Here is a 22654-nt window from a genome sequence, read left to right as displayed (position 1 = left end):
TCTCCAGTCAGAGATGGGATTTGTTGGTTCTCCAAACTACTCAAAATTTCTGCTACCGGTTCTCCAGAACTGGTCAGAACCTGCTGAATACCATCTCTGGTATGTATATAGTTCCTTAAGAGAAGGTTACATGCTAATTCATCATACAGGAGCATATTTACACTTGGAAACATCAATATTAACCCATTTAATCTTCAAGTAACGGATCACAGATAAAGGTTTGAATCTTAATCCATATATCTTTCTGATAGAAAAATGAAATCGGCATTTGGATCTTATCGAATGACCCATCCATTTTTGTTTCTTGGATTGCTATCCCTGTGTCTGATGAGCATGATATTGGGGGATTCTGGATAGACCAAAAACTACCTTTTCCATCTCAAAGTTAGGCAATGGATCTATTGGAGCTAGGTGATCATACATTCAAATACATTCTTATTATAATAAATAATATTAGCAAAAGACAATTAGCTTCAAAAGCAAAGGCAATTTAGTAGACAACAGAGCTATAAAAAAAGCAGCATGTCTGTGAATTATTATTATTATTAGGAAATACCAATTGGTGATAAACTCTTTTCTGCTTCCTCTTCACTTAGATTTCTTCTAAGGGCTACTTTGGGAAACTAAAGGGGAAGGACTAGATAACTGTTTCAACTGATCCACCCAAATCATCTCTTCTTTTTCTTCACTATCATAAAAATAAGGATTAACTGTCCTGACCTAAAATATATTTAGGGTGAGGGAAGAGCTTGAATTGCAGTGTGACTTGTTTTTCACTAGAGGGTACTTTTCCATCATTGTGCTGCATCTGGTTAAGATGTCAACATGTATGAGAAGCATCTGGTTCATTGAAACCAAGATCCTGTGAGTTCTAATCCTACCTTAGGCACAAAGTCAGCCAAATGGCTTAAAGCCTCCCCCTTCCCCCCTCCCTTTCTCTCTCTTTCTCTTTCAGTCTGGGAACTAGTTCTGGCAAGCCACTTCTGAAAAATGCTGCCAAGAAAACGACAAAGTGCAGTGTCCAGAAGTCAAAAATGACTTAAAGGCAAAACTTTTAAGTTGTATTGCAGAAATAGAAATATGTTCAGAAAAAAGTGAATATTTATTTCCATAGTAAATAGGGCAATTGGACCTTATCTGGTAGCTAAGAATGTGTCCAGCAGGATGTGTCCTTTGAATAAAAATGAAATATGTCTTGAAATTAAAATCCTCCATTTTTAAAACTGTGGTTACAATTAAGGAAAAGAACTTTATATAAAATAAATAACATGAATGTTTTGATCAAATGCTTTGTTTTTACTATACAGAGATGAGATTTCCAGATTACTATACTCTGGTTAAAATGCAAGGGTCGAAGTTAGCATGCATGCAGATTTCCCTTCTAGTGCAGGAAATATGCAGTTAATAGGATACATCATATCAGAAAAAAGTTGAATAATAAATATAAAAGTATATATCTAATGGATCTAGTGAAATAATCAAGGTAATGTCTTAAGAATAGAATGATTATGATCATACAGTAGTATCAAAAATAAGAATCATTGCTGTTTTATAAATTGCTTTCACAAGCCTTTATGTTTCTTTTTAAGGCACATTTCATTTTATTTAACTCTACTACTATTAATACCTCTTTGGCGTTGCTGCTTTAAAGATGTCAGGTAGGTGGGTTTTCAGAGAGAGTTGTAAATGAGGAAATGCCAAATACAATAAGTTTAGATACAGAAAAATATAAAGTAGATCAATTTCTATTTATCAATACTACATAGACCATTTTTAAGAAATGGACTTGAAAAATTTTCTTCCACCATAATTATGGAGTATGCTTGAAATGAGTCCAAGTCTATCACTTACCTTTATAGTCTATGTATGGCTCAGGCACATGGAGCTGCAAGATACAAGTTACTGCATATTTATCTCTGTGTAAAAAAATTTATTTCCATTGAATCCAGCAAATAAAATCAGCAAGCAAAGAGAACGAGTCATTTTGAGAAGTAAACAGATGCAGTGTTGAATATGTCTTGGATAATAGTATCAATATGCATTGCTGCATGAATGAATCAGGATGTTGTCAAAATAAGGATAAATATTAATATTTCAAAGCAATCAAAGTTTTGAAAATGTGCTATGTACCTTAACCTTAGTTTCTTCTCTAGCTGATGAAGTGCCATTTGCTAGATCTGTCCTCCAGTTAATTGCCACAATCAATTCAAGATACATATAAGAATCATATGAACCTAGGAGAAGCTTATCTCATTTCTCCCCAAAATAAAATTGTGCAGCACTGTATCTATTGTATGTTCAAAATCTGTGCTCTTTGAGAGTGTTAATTCTAAATCCAGCACAAGATCACCTTCTTAATTCATCCGGAAGGTTACAATGCCTTCCTCAACAAAACCACTTGGAAAAATACTGAGTGCTTGTGCAGAGCTGAAACACAATGCGAGATTCTTTTTTTAGTGGGAAAGGAAGATATCATTTACATTTTCAGTTTAGTCCTTTGTATTTTCAGGGAGGATTGGAAACAAAAATCCTGCTAGAAACATTTAAGTGCCATTGTTGTGACAATACATTTTTGTTTTCTTTTGTTCATCAAAAAAGTCTCAAATATTTTATTTTATTACCATTGTGGAAAAGAATGTCCTTTCTGGAATTATCCTTCAGCTATGCTTATTAACGTTATATTAAGGATACTTCAGTCTGCAGGCCTATATCTGCTTATTGCAAACTTCAAAGAAAAGGAGAAGTTGTTCATTTTTTTTTCCTTTGACAAAGAATGGAAAGACATTGAATAGGGAGAGTAGCAGCAGCTCTAGGGCACAGGGCTGATATGTTTCAAAACATAAAGTGTTGTCCTTTGGCTTGTGTGAATAAGAATATTCTTAGCATTAGCAATGCCCTGTCTAGGCTGATGGCTATCTGACCCTGGGCTACAGACTAATACCCACCAGACGCCCAGGTATGATGAATGTTTAACATAATTCAATTTGCACACTAGATACGTCTTATCACAAAGCTTCAGTCCATCCCCAAAGCTTCAACCCAAAGCTGCAAATTCCTGTAGATAACATTTCCATAGAACGCATCTTCAGGGACAGCATATATCATCCCCTGCCAAAATAAACAAAACCAGTCACATGCCATAGAGTTTAAGACATTTCAGTGTATGACTATATTACAGGTATAAGGTGAATTCAAATTAGAACTCTCTGCCCGTGGGACAATAATGGGAGGCAAGATAACTCATTGTCCTTTGCAGCCCCACATGGCACGTGAAGAAAAAAAATGTGAAAACTGAGTTTCCCATTGTCCAAAGAATGGCCCACCTGAATTTGGCCTGTTTGAGAAAATGATTAATATTGCTTTTTTTAATCAGATGCAAGACAGACAGAAGAATATTTTGGGGAGAGAAACAAAAATATCCTGAAAACTCATCCTTCCTGAATGATCTTGACATGATTGTCATGGACAGATTGTCAGGATAACTTGTCCTCAACTTGACCCGTCAGGTGTTGCAATGGTAAAATCAGCAATTAAACTGAATCCATCCTTCTCGCTGCTGTTCATCCTCTTCTTTCTTTTTCCACTTGATCCATCACTATAGGCATCTCCAAGGAACTGAGGTCTGCATAATGTATTACAATTTAAGCAGATAATTTCTATCTAATGTGAGAATTGGAAGGTGAGATGCAAACAATTCTGTCTTTGCATCTGGTTATAAAAGCAATATCAATCATTTTCTCAAACAGGCTAAATTCAGGTGGGCTGTTTTGTTCTGCTTGAGCCATTTGTTTGTTCTCTATACATAATGTTGTCAAGAGTTTAATTCAACACCAAAATTAAAAACCATGAATGTTTATTCTACCTTTTTCAACAGCAACAAGGAGGATGGATTCAGTTTACATTCATAGACTATCACAGGGAAAACCATTGCCCGCCCAATTTTTATCTTTGTAGGTACAGACACCTCAGAGGCATCTGGGTACCTTTTCCAGAGCCATCATTCTTACCCTACCAAGTGCTAGTCTGTAGTTTATTTCTTCACTGCTAGTTCGTTTATTGTTGATAGTCAATCCTAAAAAGCAGCATATAGCACTTCAATATATTCACTGTCAGTTCTGTTGTCTCCTTGATATTTAATCTTAGTCTCAGTTTTTCATTGTGCACCTTGACTTTAATTACTACAGCCTTAAGATCATTTGCAGTTTCACTATCAACATAGTGTCTTCAGTAGAACAAGGTACTGGTGTTTCTTCTTCCAATTTTAAAATCACACCCTTCTTCTTCTTCCTTTGCCAGTCTGTTCCACCATGTTCTGTCTAGACTGTGGTTTCATCTCCTGTACATGGATTTCAATTCAGGAGAATAAGATGTTCTGGAACTCCTATTTTCTAAGCACCTTCCACAGCTTGACATGACTGATAACATAAAAAGTCTTTTTACAATCCACGAAGGACACACTGACTTCTTTTAGTTACTCTTTGGCTTTTTCAATTATCCACTGTGAATTCATAGGACAACATGAGAATGAGGTTTATCTTCTTTCAGAGACAGTTAGTTCCATAGTAGAGGAGTCCATCCAGGGAACACTTAACTCAATTCGTCCACCTGTGTGGGGATTAATTGCTGATGTGATTAAAACATTTTTTAAAATCTAATAAGGATAGTCAGCATGATGATCTATCATTATTATGCATAACTATTTTTCCATAATATTTTATATTGGAAGTTGGATCTTTTACATTTTTCCAGTATCGCATACAAAAGAAAATAATTCATATGAAAGATACATACTCCATGAGGTCAAATTCTTGAAATAATTCCTTTTATGAAGTTAATCTGTCTAAAAATTACTTGTTCAACAAAACAATTCAGTTTACATTTACATTATGGAATGCATATCCATTTGAAACCTCATGTTACTCTTGGGGTTAGTTTAAAATAAAATTATGTATAAGATGAAGGAGTAGAAGACTGTATATAATGTTCAGTATTCACTGGGAAATTAGGTATCTAACGTGGTAAGTCCAGTGGTTTTCACAAATATTCATTTAATGACCATTCTAAGTTATGATAAGAATGGTCCTTGAACTTACAACTGTTGCAACATCTCTGTGGTCACTTGATCAAAATTCAGGCACTTGGCAACCAGCATGTGTTTAAGAGGGTTGCAGCATTCTGATATCCCATAATTAGTGATTATGACTTTTTAAGCTGGTTTCCATCAAGCAAAGCCAGCGGGGAACCCAGATTCATTTAATGACCATAGTGATTTGCTTAACCGTTAAAAACTGAATACAGAATAACAGAGTTGGAAGGGAGTTTGGAGCAGAGGTGATATTCAGCAGGTTCTGACCAGTTCTGGAGAACCGGTAGCAGGAATTTTGAGTAGTTCAGAGAACCAGCAAATCCCACCTCTGACTGGCCCCACCCCCATCTATTCTCTGCCTCCTGAGTCCCAGCTGATTGTCTGGGTCTTCTTTTGTTGCCCTGTACAGGAGAATGGAGCAGGTTGGTGGGGGGGGGGGGGAATGGGATTTTGCAGTATCCTTCCCCTGGAGTGGGAAGGGAATGGAGATTTTACAGAATCCTTCCCCTGCCATGCCCAGTAAGCCATGGCCACCAAGCCACGACTACGGAACTGGTAGTAAAAAGTTTTGAATCCCACCACTGGTTTGGAGGTCTTTTAGTATAACTCCCCCTGCTCAGACAAGGCACCCTATACCTTTTCAGACAATGGTGGCCCAATCTCTTCTTAAAAACATCCAGTGATTGAACTCCTACAACTCCTGGAGGCAAGCCATCCCACTGATTAATTGTTCTCATTGTAAGGAACATTCTGTTGATGCAGTCTAGGACAACATTGGCTTTTTTGGAAGCTGCAGCACACTGCTGTCTCACATTTAAATGGTTTTCCACTAGGACTCCTAGATCCCTCTCATGGTTACTGCTTTTGAGCCATGTACCACCTATTCCAGTGATGGCTAACCTTTTCAGCTTGGTGTGTCGAAAATCGGGAAAAAGTGTAGCCTTCCTCGGGTCGTGTGTCACTTCAAGAAATATCAATAATTTGGTTTATGACGAACTGGGCTGGGGTGATCACACAGGGCTGTGAAACTCATCTCCCTGGTCTCAGGGCTGCAGGTGCAGGATGTGGGGATCGGAAGGCCACCTTACAGGGCTGTGAACCTCATGGATCTCCTTTCCTCCTGTAGCGTTCCTGAGGTAATGAAACTGACAAACCTCAGTTTATGGCGGTTAAAACTGGTTTCTGCTGGAAAGATCTTGCGGCAGCGGTGACACCATACCTCCACGCAACAAGCAGGGAGCAGAGATTGGAGCAGAGCACAGGCAGCCTCTAAATGTGCAGGTTTTCCCCACACCAACAGGCGTGTCAGTCAAAGTGCCTCGGCGTGTCACGAGTGACACGCGTGTCATAGGTTAGCCATCACTGACCTATTCTGTACCTGTGCATTTGGTTTTTCTTGCCTAAGTGTAAAACTTTACTTTTGTCTCCACTGAATTGCACTTTATTGGATAGGGCTCAATTATCATATCTGTCAAGATCCTTCTAGATCTTGAGCCTAACTTCTAAAATGTTAGCTGTTCTCCCTAGGTTGGTGTCATCTGTTAGCTGTCTCCCTAGGTTGGTGTCACCCTTCTATCCCCTCATCTAAATCATTTATGAAAATGTTGAAGAGTACTGGACCTAAGACAGAACCACCCCATGCTTCTCTGCTTGAAGATGTAGCTCCATTGAGAACTACACACTGAGTGCGGTTGGTCAGCCAGTTATGAATCCATCTGTAATGATGCTGCCTATCCCATATTTTTCTGTCTTACCAAGAAGTACATTGTGGTCTATTTTGTCCAATGTTTCACTGAACATTCACAGCATTTTGCCGGTCCACTAATTTAGTCACTTTGTCATTAATGCAATAAGGTTTATCTGACACGGTCTGTTTTTGACAAATCAATATTGGCTTCAAGTAATAGCTTTGATTGTTTCTAGATGTTCACAGACCTGTTGCTTGATTGATGTCAGTCTGATTGGTCTGTGGTTTCTTGGATCCAATTTTTCTTTTCCTTTTTTGAAGATTGGGAAGCACGTCAGCACTTTTTTAGTCCTCTGGGAGTTCCCTGGCACTCCAGGATCTTTGAAAGATTATGGGTCAGTGATTCTGAGATCCTGCCAGCTCCAGTGGGCATTTATTTGGCTTCTCGCACATTGAACACTTATGCATCTGCTCCACAAAATGTGCAACATTTCAGAACAGATTTGGACAGGGATTAAAATGGAGCTCATGAAAGATGGATGGAATCTTTCTGTTGGTAAATTCCATTCTCATTCTCAATAGATTTTATCAGGTAAAAATATAAGATTTCTCAGTAAATTATACAGAGAACTGCCCATAATAAGCAATATGATATCATCTGTATCTGGCACTATCCAATGTAAAATTATTCCTGAATATCAAAGCTACCTTTCACCAGAAATGCATCACTCAAGGACTTAATTCTGAGAAAGAAAAGAGTTCAGGAAAATAAATCCTTCAAGAACTTTCCCCTCCTCCCTCCCCTCAAGTTGTAGGTGTCTCTATACAAACAAAGTATACAAACAAAATAGCATCACACATAGGGAAGTACTTTGCCTCCTATGGAGAGCAATGCAGATGAATACAATAAAAGTCTTCAAGGAAGGAAGGAGAGGAGATTTTTTCTAATTACCCAGGTGTGGTGCTTGGAGGGATATATTTGTGAAGCCCTGGAAGATCTGATTCTCTTGGCAAGGAGGGTATAAACTTCAAAAGCTATCATTTGCTGTGTCTAAATTTTAAATGTGCCTCTCTTCTTTTTCTATTTGCACAATGTGACTTGCTTGTATTATTCCATGTTGACTTCCTTTTTAGGCACTCTCTCCTCGCCTCCCCCCCAAGATAGCTCAAGCACACAGGAACTCCTGTAACAGCCCATTTGTGCTGTATATCCCAAAATCCAACCTTGATCAAGATTGTAATCTTTCCATCTGGTCCTAATGCTGCACTCTTTGAAATGTGTTGTAAGTTACTTACAAGTGTAAGTACATAGGAAAGTTCAGATCTCTAAAAGCCTGAAACAGTCCCACCATTTTGTATTCATATAGCCTAAAATAACTTCATTCTTTTCACCTTTCTTATATGGCATACAGAGTTCATATTTTGGATCTGTTCTTTCATTGTAGTGGCCTCTTCCAATCTTTGGGTTGTGTTCTGCAGTACTTCCCACCCCTCTACTGGTATCCATTTTTTTCTTTCTCCCAGGTTACATCACTCCTAAACTCACTCCAACCCAATCCTGATTGTCTTTTCATACTATTGGGTGGGTCATTTATCCACCACCACCACCATAGCACTAAGCAAGTATTTCTTTACAATATCTGATTTTCAATATACTGAACTTCTATTTGATAAAAATAAACAAGTGTTCCTTGAAAAGTTCCTGGATTACTATTGTGTTTCATAATGAAAGGAATGCACACATTTGCATACCAAAACTATGCAGCATTTTGTATTTGATTCCAAAAATGTGTCTTATCTTTTCCCAAAATCATGGTCGCTGCTATTTGCCACACAATTCCACCTGCCCAAAACGTAGCTATTTTTAAAGAGTTGCCCACAGGCTACGTTTGCATTTGTAATGCTCTGAAGCACTTATGCAGAATCAAATTCGAAACACTGCTGGCCCCAGTTATATACATGTTGATATAAAGTAATTAAATATTGGGGGGGGGGATTAGGAAGTAAAATAATAACAAACAGAGAACCAGTGATTTCAGAATGGTTTTCACAATCACCCTGAGCTTGATAACTGCTATTCATATGTTCAGAGGGGTGTGTAAACTGCCAGTGTGTAAAGAAATCTGTGGCATAATTTCCTTCTTTCATTCTTCTGAAAGCTGTAATCAGAGCTTGGCAGGACAAGTTGTAGTCAATCATGGGGACTGGCTTTAAGTTAGAATGACATGAGTCATAAAATCAAACCTAGATACATGATACAATTCAGTCAGTGAACAAACTATAATTCACACAATGTCTTTCCCTATGATTTCTCTTCCTCTGTAATCATGGCATTCCCCCCCCCACCCACCCCCACCCCCAAAATTACTATATTACTTCAGCTATAGTGAAGGAAAATTACTAAGAGAAATTTTATATTAACAGCGCTGCAGTGGAGAGACAAAGGGAAAAATTAAGATATCTTCTTAACTATTTTCTATTTGTATAATCCCTGAATAAATTATCTTTAAATTATCTTTAAAAATATCTACCTTGTTAACAAAAAAAAAATCAATGTTTTTTAAAATTATGGGAAAAAACCCATAGAATTCAAAAGAGACAAAACCAGACAAAAAGAGCAAAAGTACGGCCTAGTTTTCATTGGAAAGATAACAGAATAACAGAGTTGGAAGGGATCTCGGACGTCTTCTAGTCCAACCCCAGGCTCAAGCAAGAGACCCTATACCATTTTGGACCAGTGATTGTCCAATCTGTTCTTAAACACCTCGAGTGTTGGAGCACCCACAATTTCTGAAGGCAAGTCATTCCACTGATTAATACTTCTGACAGGAAATTTCTCCTCAGTTCTAGGTTGGTTCTCTCCTTGATTCGTTTTAATCCATTGCTTCTTATTCTGCCTTCAGGTGCTTTAGAGATTAGGTTGACTTCTTCTTCTTCTTTATGACAGCTCCTTAGATATTGGAAAACTGCTGTGATGTCACCCCTACTCCTTCTTTTCATTAAACAAGAAGACATACCCAATTCCTATGACCATTATTCATATGATTAGCCTCCAATCCCCCAATCATTTTTGTACCTAAGGTGAATAGGATTTTTAAGTCAGTAAGACATATCAGCGAGCAGGAGGCAGCTACACAAATCTTCATTGGAAGAGAGTTTCATGTATGGGGACTTCAGCCCAAAGGCCCACTTTGCTCATTTAGTATCCTTGACAAGTCTTACCAGATGGTCTAAAGTGCTGGAAGGTCTGATAGAAGAAGAGATATTCACTAAGAAAATCAAGAAGTTTAAGAGTAAGAATGAATATTTTTTAACACATTAAAAACTGGACACTTTCAATTACGTCTGAAAATAGCTTGAAGATATAACCTTTCATCGATGTCTTCCATTTTTGCAGTTTATGTTATTCAGAAACTCTGGCTAGAATTCCTTCATTTGCTTGAACATGTGGAAATCTTTTGAGCACAGATTTAAAAACTCCTAACAACAAGTACTTACCAGTCCTTGATGCAGATCAGACTCCTTTGTCATGAGGTAAAAGAAGCCAACATGTCCTGAACCAAGAAGGATTTTAAAGGCAGCCAGTCTGTATGTTGTTTTATTTGTGACCCTTGCCAAATGCCTCCGTAGCACAATAATTAATCTAATCCATGTCCGAATCTGCTGTGGAAGGTTATTTCTGCTAAGGTCATGCAGATAAGACAGCTCATGTTAGCCATTGCAATGAAAATAGTCATCTTACAATAGCAATAGCAATAGCACTTAGACTTATATACCACTTTATAGTGCTTTACAGCCCTCTCTAAGTGGTTTACAGAGTCAGCATATTGTCCACAACAATCTGGGTCCTCATTTTACCCACCTTGGAAGGAGGGAAGGCTGAGTCAACCTTAAATCCCTTGCCCTGAATTTCCAAATTTAGTTCAATAGATCTAATTAGCCTTCCTCAACCTACTGTCTTACAAAGGAATTGGGTTTATGCTCCCCTGGGAATATATCACCCATCTCAGTAGTTGGGGAAAATGATGCTACCCTGCAATGCTAGCGTGCAATGCTAGCCTGCAGGCATACTCTGAAGTTAATCTCACTAAACCCAGTACAGGAACATATGCTTTCTGGTATAGATGCAGATTCAAAATCAAACATCTTCCCTGAACAGCGGATTTCCTCTGTGCTAGGAAAGCACCATTGGTCACACTTCCTTCTCTTATGTCAAAGGCAGAGTAGGGCCACCAGTCCTAGTGAACAAGCCACCCTTTCCATCCCTGCTGCTAATCACTTCATCCCCTCAGGGCTGTGAACAGCCAGAACCGCAAGCCTTGAATCACCAGAAGAATCTGGAGAATTTCACTGATTACGGTCAAATAGCTATGCAGTCAATATAACCATTTCTGATTAAATGCCAAGTATACTGAGATTTCTGCATAGCTAGTCTTCTCAAGGCATCTCCATCCTATGACCTGAGAATGTTTTGTATAATAACTGCTGATAGGTGAAAATGAGATCAGTAGCTAATTTACAGGAAGATCTTTATTCTTATTGTGACCCCTTTGTTAAAGAGGCTTCTTACTCAAGAAAAAAAAGAGGTGGCTCCTCAACTACAAAACCACATGTATGCGCACACATATGTGGTTACTGCCATACCACCCTCATGCCAGAACATAGAAAAATTATTAAACAGCTGCTCTGAAGAGGTCCTTCTAGTGTTTTTTATTAAGAAAGAGTACGCTATCTAAGAAAACAGAAAAAGTTGTAATTGGTATCAAAAGATTATAATGTGGCTAATTACAATTGATGTCATGGTTTAAATAAGTAAATAAATAAATATATCTCTCTGGAAACAAATTACTTCTTTCAGGACCTGCTCTTTTCTAGGTAATTGCTGTGGGAAATGTCCACATATAGTAGCTGCAGCTGCTATTTGAAGAATAGAGTCTATCTCTTGGTATTTTTCTGTGGTGTAGTGAATGGTCTAATACATGGAAGGTGCCAGCTTACGATGGGATGGGAATGGTATGGATTGCCTTCGTGTGTAGTATGACTCCAGTTGGTCTGGTTTATAAACCAAAATTAAAATGCTTTGTGAATCTAGCCAGCTGTCATTTGCTTAGCCAACTACTGTATGTTAGTAGTGTAATACATGATCCAGTTTAATGAAATTAAAAACATTTCACAGACTATTTATTTATTTATTTGATTTGTCAATCGCTTACAAGAAATAGGTATAAGGATAAACATAGTTATGAATACGAGAAATGAGTACACATAAGAAAAATAAAAGAAACGATTGGACAGGGACGGTAGGCACATTGGTGCGCTTATGCACGCCCCCTACAGACCTCTTAGGAAAGGGGTGAAGTCAATAGTAGAAAGTCTAAGGTTGAAGTTTTGGGGGTTTGGGGAAGAAACCCACGGAGCCAGGTTTTTAACTATTTTAACGTGTTTATAATATTAGGCAACCCATATTTTACTAGTCCTACTGTAAAGCATAAACATTTGTATGGGGGAAAAAAATCAGATTAGCAGTTTGCTTGCCAACAAACACTTTCTTACAAAGAAGAATTGAATCATTTGTTGTCTATCAAAACTCTTTCCTTTCTGAAATGGCTTTCCAGAATGTTAATGATTAAGAGTGTCTCAAGGCAAGTTTTTTTTCTCCTCCCAGCAGGAATACATTCACTTTGGGAAAACTTCTGTGCTCATTACAAGGAATTTGGCATTCATTACATTCTCACTAACCTACCATTTTAATCCTCTGATTGTGAATGCTTGTTTGCAGCTTTATCAGGCTGGCTCCAGGTTTCCCTTTCACATGATCTTGGATGATGATAAGTTTCTTCTATTGCTAATAAACTTGGAGTCAAGAAAGAATTGCCTTCCAGAAATAAGGGAAGGAGCTTGGGCTTGTGTGACTTAGTCTTTTGCTATGATATGAAAATAGACTGCTAAATTAGATACAACTTTTTCTTGCTCAGGGCTATATGTGTGGCCAATGAATAGCAAATCAGAGATTGCAGTTTTAGTAATGAGTAAGTTGAAAACAAAACTAAATTTGGTAGCATTCATGCTTAAATTGAACCAAAGATATGATTACTGTACTCTCCACAAATTAATCATTTTACTTTTTAGCATATTAAACATACGTATATAATTTCACAGTAGGTTTTGGAAGTCTTGATGGTTGTACCCAAGGATTTTGAGCAAACAGGTTTGTAGTCGTGGACCACTAGTTCTGCATTTCCAGTTAATTTTTTTGGTGGCTACTCTGGGTTCCCGGCAAATGAATAAGCCCAATTTATGAGATGCCCAACTATCTCATGTAAGAAATGGTGATGTCTAAGGACTGCCCTGCTGTGCTATTTTATAATAATCCCCCTTCATAGCATGTTTAAATGCTTATGCTGTGTCAGATTTATGCCATATTTTCTGTCATTGGAGTTCTCTGCAGTAAATTGTATCAAGAAGTCTAAACTATTAGTCTTGAAGTTGGAATTCTAAATACCTTACACAAGTAATGATCGTTAGGAAATGATTCTCAGCTACATTGAGTGATCTGATGGTGCAGCTCCAGGGCAAGGAATGATGGCCTTTGCTTGCCCAGGCATTTTATGCATTCTTCATCTGTATTGTCTCCATGTGGGAACAAGATCCTTGAACAGATAAGCAATATTATAGGTGACCTTCATGGGTTATAAAAGTGACTGAATGAGTAAAGTTAGTATTATTATTTTTTAAAAAACCTCAATTTCCATTTTTAAGAAAACCCAGGAAGAAAGAGACTTTTGGTGATAAGGAACTGCTTGCCAAATCCCAACAAACCATATCTTTTCCCACAAATTTCCAATATTTCTTTTTCAGATAAGATGTAAAGGTGTATCCACCCTAGAAGTTTCTGCAGGAGGTGACTTATCTAGAATCACTTCAGTTTCACTTTAGTATGTTAATGAGTTGGAGTGTGTTTTGTCATATTGATAAATAATCTTCTCTATTCCAGGAGCTGAACAGGAATAGTAAGAAGCTGGAGATTTGGCTAGATTCCCTTACGGCTTTTAATATGCTTGACAATGGGGCTATTCTAGAGTACATGGCTGGAATGGAGTGGGGATTTGAAGCACAAAACCAGTCACCCACAGATTGCAGACAGTGGTTCTGAAACATCCCTTCTGAGACTGTTCAGTGGTTTATGGACTCCAGGATTAAATTTTTATATCCCATTCTATTTCACATAAACATGACATTGTTGGGAGAAAATAGTTTGGAATTTGGCTTCATCAGAAAGTAGATGGCTCCTGACTTCTTTTCTCTTTCCTATCTAATCAAGAAATAGATTCAAATTCTAAATCAGATATCCAATGTTTATAATTGATTGAATAACATCAAACACAATCATATTAAAAGCTCCATTCGGATAACATATAAGTGTTCCTCCTAAGTTGAAAAGTGGAATATGAATTCAGTTTATCTAACTAATGAACTCATAAAATATAACGGCTCGGGCTACATTTTCCATGAGGACACATATTTTCAGCTATCCAAGATCTAGGTCTTAAACTAAAAATGTTGGTAGTCACCAGTGAATTTCCTCATGTATTCAGTGCATAAAATCTTGGAAATATCAGATCTTTATAACACATACTTGATGATGCACTTGATGATGATCAGGCTAGTGTTGTCTTCAAGAGGCTTCATTTTAAATGTGTTTGGAAACTTAACAAAGTCTAGACCTCACCTGGCCATGGCCATGGATCACTAAAGGAGTGAATACTTTATTTTCTTTAATATATTTGGGCTAGTAGGCATGTTTCCAGGTACAGTTAAAATGCTGGTCATGATCTGTACTGTAAAACTATACAGACACAGTCCTGGAATGTTTATTTTGTCTACATTAAATTATCTACTCCGATTTTAAGATACTGGAAGAGCTCCTTCCAAAAATACATTTGTTTGGAGAATCAGGAATTAGATATGTAAGAACAAGAAATATTGGCTATTATCAATCAAAAACTGAATCAGAAAAGGGGAAGTTAAGGGGAAAAGGGGGAGGTGAAATTTGTTGTGGGCATATTAGGATAAATCAATAGCAAGCTGATAAATCAAACATTGAGGTGCCCAGTCAAAAAAAGGGGGGCTTTATCTTGCAAAATGCTCCCCCAGAAAAGTAAATTATCCCTAATTTTCATGTGAATAGGCCTTGCAGAATACTTCTTGCCCATCTGTTTGGGAATAAATGTAAAATTCTGTGGATTTAGGGATATTTATGTTTAAGTAAATTTGTAAGTGCAGAAGGGAAGATTTTTTTATAATTACTTAGTTACACTAAGAGTCCATCTTGCTTTTAATGTGCTGGAGAAAGTCCATGGACACTGTTCCTTCTTTCTGAATTTTTTTGAAAGCCTACTTTAACCACTGATTTATGTGCTTAGATCTCTGTCCAGCCCATCAGAATAGAATACAGTAGTTCAAGTTAAGGATGAAATAACTTTTGCATAGTGATGACAATTACCCACTTTTCCGGACTGGGATCATGTTTCTTAATCTGTTGCAAGATGAAAATAAAATGAGAATTATAATACTAGTGCTTTATACTTTTAACTACTTTAAAATATTCCAAGATGACCATCCCTAGTGCAGTGTTTGGCAGGTATACTAAATGTTATCTTCTATAGCTTCAGGCAACAGGACTATGCTCATTAGGAACAGCCCTGCAAGGCATCAACTGAGGAAGGCTATTGAAGTTCACAAATGAGGCTGCCTTCACCTTCCAAGGTATGAAATCTTAGCTCTGTCCTCAAAGAAACCCACTCAAAGTTTGTTCAACTAGCCAGGTTTCATTGGAAAGAGCAATTTAATCATCAAAGATAATTAGCCTTTCCCCAAATGATCCCCCTGATCTCTGGGGAGCGACAGAAGACCAGAAGAAGGAAAGGTGTTGTTTGTTTGTTTTTCAAAGGAGAAAGAAAGGACACCTCTCTTCAAGTCAAGGAGTTGCTTTAAGAGCATTAAAAAAGTCCTCTATTGTTAGGCAAGCTCTAAGAATGGATAGCGAAGACACACACAGCCTCCTCCCTTTGCCTTTTGAAGTGCAGCATCATCAGGCGGCTCCTTCTGCTATCTTGTTATTGGGTAGCAAATGAATTGGGGGTGGGTGGGAGGGGGTGCAGTTGGCCTTTTAGGCATCCACCTTATAAATAAGAAAGGCTGCAGTAACTTCCCTTCTTCCAGCATCTGATGAAGGGGGCCGGCCAGCCTAGGAGAGCTTTTTATTCCATAATTAGGCTTTTAAGTAATTAAAAGAGCCTTGGTGTTTTTTTCCACCCTCATTCTATTGGGCTGGGACTTTTTGTGGGGTGTTTTTTTTTTTTAGTATAATAAAAGGAGGAGCAGAGCCTAGCTCTTTCTGTTATCTAGCAAATCCTTTGAGAAGGGTGTGAGGGGAAAACAATTTTGTAGGTCAGTTAGGGGAACAGAGATTTACCATGAGAAGAGGGATCTCCGTCACCCTGGCCAGCTTCATGCTATACAGTGCTATTGCTGCTTTCAACACATCATCGGCCTGGTAGGCATTCAAGGCTCAGTGCCACTCAGGGTTCTGGGTTTGGAAGGACTCTGTTTACAAAAGTTTTTCATAATTTTTCCCCCCTCTTTCTACAGGTCAGTGAATAACTTTCTGATGACAGGGCCCAAGGTACTTATTTACACACCCTTTAAATGTATTTTAAACTTACATAATTCATGACAGATTACTTTAGTCAAGAACATATTATTTACCTGTGGTAAGTAACCTTTATTAATATTGTGATCCACTGTGCAGAAATCAGAGAAACTGGACATAAATAGCTGTTTAAGGGTGTTTGGGAGGGTGGAGAAACATTGGAAAATAATGTGTTGTATTTGTTTTTGTCTGTGAAAGGCGTATTTGAGGTACTCTACGAGTGTGTCTGTTGGTGCCCAAAGTGGAATTGAGGAATGTAAGCATCAGTTTATCTGGGAACGCTGGAATTGTCCAGAGAGTGCACTTCAACTCTCCACTCATCACAGACTTAGAAGTGGTAAGTGGATTTTAACACATCCCTGCCTTTTGATAGGTCCACTTGAGTTGTGTTTAGCGGTCTCCAATGACAAAAGTGTGCAAAGGTTATGTGCAACTGAGAATAGAGCATAACTTGTAGGTAGGGTTCACAAATTTTCAGTTACTTGTGACAGAACTTGATCCTGGAATGTGTGAAGGAATATATAATAGGAATGAATACATTCTTGAACAGATCAAAGTAAATTTCTCTTTTACTCTGCTGTTATTATTTATCATCAGTGGGGCTGCCCTTTTTCTAGGAGTGGCATAGAAAATTGTTTTAGACCTCTAATCCTTACAGCAAATCTAACCCTTACAACAATATTTGGCACTAAAGAGAGTTCAGTTGTATCAGCCATCTTTCTGTCTGACTGTCTGTCTATCTGTCTGTCTGTATAGGTAGGTAGGTAAGTGATATTTGTGTATTTATGTGTATGTTTTAAATTCATTTTTGATACAAAATGAAAACTAATCTGTTGATTGTCACTAAGCATCATATATCAGTACACCTAATTTATGAATTAATTTAGAGACCAGGAGAAATGTAGATGGATTAACCAACCAACCCTCACTGCTTTAAACTAACTCAAGGATGAACAGACATCATACAAATGAAAAAAAAAACACTTTCATTCAATGGTGTATTTTTATATCAAATGAGGGTGCTTTCACCAAGAGTGCTGCTTGATTTGCCTGTGACATGATGAAATACATAAAAAATTTAAAACCTTGAAGCTGAAATAAAAACAAAGACTAGAAAATGAATCATTTTATAACAGAAATGCAGTGATTATATCCACAAATTTAGTATTTCTCTCCCTCCAATTTCTTATCATGCTGTACAAATTTGCAAAAAGAGCTTGTTTTTCTTTAATTCCATTGTCATTCCTGTCAGTCCTTTGATATATTTCCTAATCCAGAATCCTAGTGAGATTTGGGCATGAGAGGGGATATAAATTATTTAATTAAACTTCTTTCCAGAGAATGGGAATATATGGCACATACAAATCCATTGCTGGTAAACCTGAGATGAGAAGATTTCTTTTGCTTTTATTTTGGCCAGGAGAAGGGAAGATTAGGCTACAAAGAGGTGAGGGTTTATGTTCCACACTGACAGTTCTTTCTTCCTTCTAGCTACAAGGGAGACTTCATTTGTTCATGCTATCAGCTCGGCTGGAGTAATGTATTCCCTAACCAGGAACTGTAGCATGGGAGACTTTGAGAATTGTGGCTGTGATAATGCAAGAAATGGACGTGTAGGTGAGCCCCTGAGTTTTCACACTTTTGAAGAACAGAACTTGCAAGGTCCATATTTTGCACTCTTCTTTATTTCTGTGTCAATTAACCTCACCAATTGTGCAGATTATGAACAACCCCAAGCAACACAACTGAAAAAATGTTTTGTTTCCCAACCACCCCCACGTGCACACTCCTCTACTAATCAAAAAATTATGCTAATTCTTTTTAGATTTTTGGTGAATTTCTTAAAAACCCACTTCTGTTTTATGACTCAACTCACAGGTATTTTGGAAATAATACATTTTTTCTTCCCCCAGGTGGAAGTGGATGGGTTTGGGGAGGATGTAGTGACAATGTGGAATTTGGTGAAAAAATTTCCAAACACTTTGTGGATGCTTTGGAGACAGCACATGATGCCAGAGCTTTACTGAATTTGCATAATAATGGGGCAGGGAGATTGGTAAGTTTTACTTAGATAAAATATTTCTTTTGGAATTGGGGTATGTGCAAACAATGTTACAGAAGTATGCCTTTAAGCTGTGTTTTCCTGATTTGACTATCTCCATGACTTCATGAACTTGAGTGCTCAACTTGAATAACTATAGAATTACCTTTCCTGGCCCTACAAGGAACTACATGTTTCAATAAACTCCTTTTTATTTTGCAAATAGAAAATTTAGTCATTGTCAGTAGGACAATAGTTCAGAGGTTACTTTAAAACCAGTAACTACAATGTCTGATTTTTAAAAATGTGTTGTCCAATTTGATGTGATAAATACAAACTTTGCTCTCATTTAGCTATGGGGATAATGTGGAAAATCTATTCTCTGTATTGATTGATTGAAATTGATCTTCAAGTTCCATTACAATGAGAGATTTGGACAAGTCCCAACATGTCTTGGTATTGACTCTTTTTCCTCAAAAGGATTTGGAAGATTGCTTGTTAGGCATATTGATAACCCACAATGTGTGAAGTAAGCCCTAATGGCCAGGTTTGCAAAGAATCCTTATTCATAAGCTTGTAATCAGAAATCCAGCTAAATAAAAGCAAACCAATGAATTTTAACTTAAAGTTATTTTAAGAACTGGTGCATTGCAGTTTATTTATAATATGTTAGACACCTAGCCATATATATTAATATTAACATTAAAAATATTGAAGATATTTTTCTGCAGTATTTGATGAACATGAGTCTAATTTTCTCCAATCTGCTGTCCTCCATATCTGATATCCATGCTATTTAGGGATAATAGTAACTAGAATCCAATTTATGCAGACTGCTGGAGGCTTCTAAGATATGGACAGTAACTATATTCTATACATACTAGGCCAATATATATAAGTCAGCCTAAAATTATAATATAATTTAATGTAAGCTTTTGTTTTCCACTGCCCAACTAGACTTTCTTTACATATTTATAGAGAAGTAAATCTAACTGAACACAGAAGAATTTTCTTTTAGTAGTAATGTATGTTGTTTGTTTCCATTAATAACATGTTCACCTAGCATGGGAATTTAGCTGTGGGGAGGTTCAGGTTCAGGATAGGAAAGAAGATGTTATGGGGAAATTAAATGAAAGACTGATGCTTGTGTCAGTGTCCGGCTGTGTTTAGAATAACAGCAGGTTGATTCAGGTTTAGCTCTTCATTTCAATCATGAATCCGTTTCTTTGCCCAAATCACTCACATTATCACTCTTAGAAAATTGACAGAAATCATGTATGCTAGGAAGCATTCAGATCTGTAGAAAACAGGGCTGTCCTAGGATTCAGACTGGACTATTGTTTAGCACTCTCTGCATAGGGCTGTCTAAAGATGGTCCAGGGCTATTACTGAAAGGAGAGGCATCCATATACATGTACCTGGGCATAAAGATTAGTTTTTAAGAGCTGTTCTACCCCTTATGCCTCTCCCTTCCCCCCTCCCCCCACTGTGTGCTGCTAAGAATTGGCAGAGATGGCATCTTCCTGATGATGGCCTTGCTCTGATATAATTTCTTTTTTAGCACACACTTTTATATTGTTTATAATTGCTTTGACTATAATGCAGGTCTGATGTTTAACATGTTTTTGAAAGTATGATTTTGCAATTACTTCTATCAACTTTGTATAGTTTTGATATTTCAATAGCATTATAAATGAATAGTAAATTATAACAAATGTACATTCTCCCAAACTCTGAAAGAAAGTTGGGGAAAAAACATTCTTCAAGATTTGGTTTTTGTTTTAATCCTGTAAGCAATGTAAACTAATTAGTGCTGAACAGGAAGTTGTATACATTTTGAAAAAAAATGATTCAGAAGATGTGGTGCAGAACTGCACAACACTTTAAATTCACCTTAAACTGCTGCACAACACTTTAAATTCACCTTAAAATAACTTTTGTTTAGACTTTGACATGGATGTGGAAGATAGGAATACCTGCCTTAACAATCATTTTTATGGATTCCTTAAAGTAGCAGTGTCTCCTTCCCCTCCAGCTTACATAGAAGCCAAGCACTTTAATAAACAGCTGATAGGTGATGTGCTTGTTCAAGGTCTGAAGTACTTATCCTGAATCAATTTGACAGGATGCCTAGACCTTCTTAGCTGGACACAGAAGTGGACCCCCACACATTCAGATGTAATAAGACCCACCTAGTTCATGCATATACAAAGTCTAATCTGAGGACTGTGTGCCAAAAAGCCTGTCTCCTTTTTTATTTCTAGAATGGAAATAACTAAATCATAATGGCACTTTTCTGTAATTTTTAGAATTGGGGCCAGTGGGATGGAGTAGGGGGAATAAGAAATTGTTGCTTAGGGCATCAATATTCCCCTGTAAAGCTTCTGAACCTTCACTCAAAATGACATTTCCCCCAATCATTTTTGGAGTGCGGATGGCAGTATCCCATACAGAGATTTGAGTCTCAGCCTGTCAGAAATTGCAGGCCACAAACCAAACATGTCCCCAGACCAAGAAGCGATTAATTGATGCCTTCCAGTAAATGCAAGTGGCCAACAGCCATGAAGATTTGCAGTTTGGAAAGTTGTAGTCCAAAATATTTGGAAGATATCAAGTAGTAGGGGCTTATGCTCAATGGTAACTACAGTATTTAAAACTTTTGATTTTTTTAAATTAAAATATTAGATTTTTAAAAATTAATCTTTTCCAGTCTGGTGCCCTTTAGATATATTAGGATGAAACTTCCAATTGTTATGACCTCCACATAATGTTTGATCATGCAAACTCTCAAAATAGCCTACTGGGGAAAGGATGAGTTTCTCTTCTTGCCATATTCTTTTGGTCTTTCACAGAATTACCTAGTATTCCTAAATGTTGTTCTATCTCTCATGCAAGGCTGTAAAAGCAACCATGAAGCGGGCCTGCAAGTGCCATGGAGTATCAGGGAGCTGCAGCATCCAAACTTGCTGGCTCCAACTAGCAGACTTCCGAGATGTTGGAACTTATCTAAAGAACAAATATAACCAGGCTCAGAAGCTGGAGTTGGACAAGAGAAGAATAAGAGCTGGTAACAGTGCAGAGAGTCGTGGAATATCCTCTGAGCCCTTCAACACCATGCATGCTGCTGATCTTGTGTTTTTGGAGGACTCCCCAAATTATTGCATCAAAAACATCAGCTTGGGCCTCTATGGTACTGAAGGACGAGAGTGTCTTCAAAGTGGCAAGAATCTGACCCAGTGGGAGAAGCGGAGTTGCAAGAGGCTCTGCGTGGAATGTGGCCTCAAAATAGAGGAGAAACAGATTGAAATTGTCACAAGCTGCAATTGCAAGTTTCATTGGTGTTGCACGGTGAAATGTGAACAGTGCAAACAAGTGGTAACTAAATATTATTGTTCAATTCGAGTGGGCTCTCCTTCCAATCACTCTCGGCAGCGGAACAAGGGCCATGGAAGATAAATGTACCTCTAACCTCTCCCTAAGGCTAACTCCTTGTTCACAGGAAGCATTCAGAAAAGAGATCTTTGGATCATAATTGTCAGACTTTCAGTTTTTCATTGGACAAAGCTTCAGTGTTCACATTACATGAACTACGTTTGTATTAAGTCTGAGTATTACCACTGCACAAGCTCATCACTTTTTATATGCCTACCTCTATTCTAGAAAAATGGTTTCCTCTAGTCTACACACTAGGCAAATGTTTTCACCAACAAGATAACCTTACATTATAAAGATCAATTGAGGCTTGGGATATGTAAATGTTTCATTTACAATGCAATGTAATATGGCTTGTAAACCTAGATTATAGCCATTGATGGCTTTAAAGTTTCTTTCAAAAATTTCACATCTGTAAGCAACCTAAACCTTATAGCAACTCTCCTTTCACATTGAAGCATTGTCTTTTTTGGAAGATTTGGAATGCAAAAAAGTCAGATTCAATATTGTTCAACTACATGTATAATACTTATTTCCTTTTCTTCCCCAGTCTTTTTCAGTCTCAGATTTGCCTTTGATCTTATTTATAAGTATTAATGTGATATATAATTCCACAGTTTAGGACATACAGTGTTATTATTTTTCCTAGCATTTCAATGCCCAAGGTAATAAGATATTAATGATAAATATAGGATC

General features: G+C 37.5%; 1 protein-coding gene across 1 annotated transcript; it reads left to right on the top strand.

The window, feature by feature from the left end:
* Positions 1–16249: 16249 nt before the first annotated feature.
* Positions 16250–22237, top strand: WNT8A (Wnt family member 8A). The gene is made up of 6 exons (XM_026696131.2): positions 16250–16329; positions 16425–16458; positions 16684–16822; positions 17977–18102; positions 18399–18541; positions 21422–22237. The coding sequence occupies exons 1-6, from the start codon at positions 16250–16252 to the stop codon at positions 21980–21982; spliced, it is 1083 nt and encodes a 360-aa protein (XP_026551916.2). The 3' UTR covers positions 21983–22237.
* The last annotated feature ends 417 nt before the right edge of the window (positions 22238–22654 follow it).

Source organism: Pseudonaja textilis, chromosome 2 (assembly GCF_049901715.1).
Source record: "Pseudonaja textilis isolate UNSWEBS1 chromosome 2, rPseTex1.2, whole genome shotgun sequence".
Classification (NCBI taxonomy): domain Eukaryota; kingdom Metazoa; phylum Chordata; class Lepidosauria; order Squamata; family Elapidae; genus Pseudonaja; species Pseudonaja textilis.
Note: the sequence above shows the minus strand (reverse complement) of the source record. Positions and strands in the feature narration are given on the sequence as shown.

Coding starts and splice junctions, on each gene's coding strand:
- WNT8A (XM_026696131.2), top strand. CDS start 16,250: ATGAGAAGAGGGATCTCCGTCACCCTGGCCAGCTTCATGCTATACAGT. Junction 16,823..17,976: donor TCATCACAGACTTAGAAGTG/GTAAGTGGATTT, acceptor TCTTCCTTCTAG/CTACAAGGGAGACTTCATTT. Junction 18,542..21,421: donor ATAATGGGGCAGGGAGATTG/GTAAGTTTTACT, acceptor CTCTCATGCAAG/GCTGTAAAAGCAACCATGAA.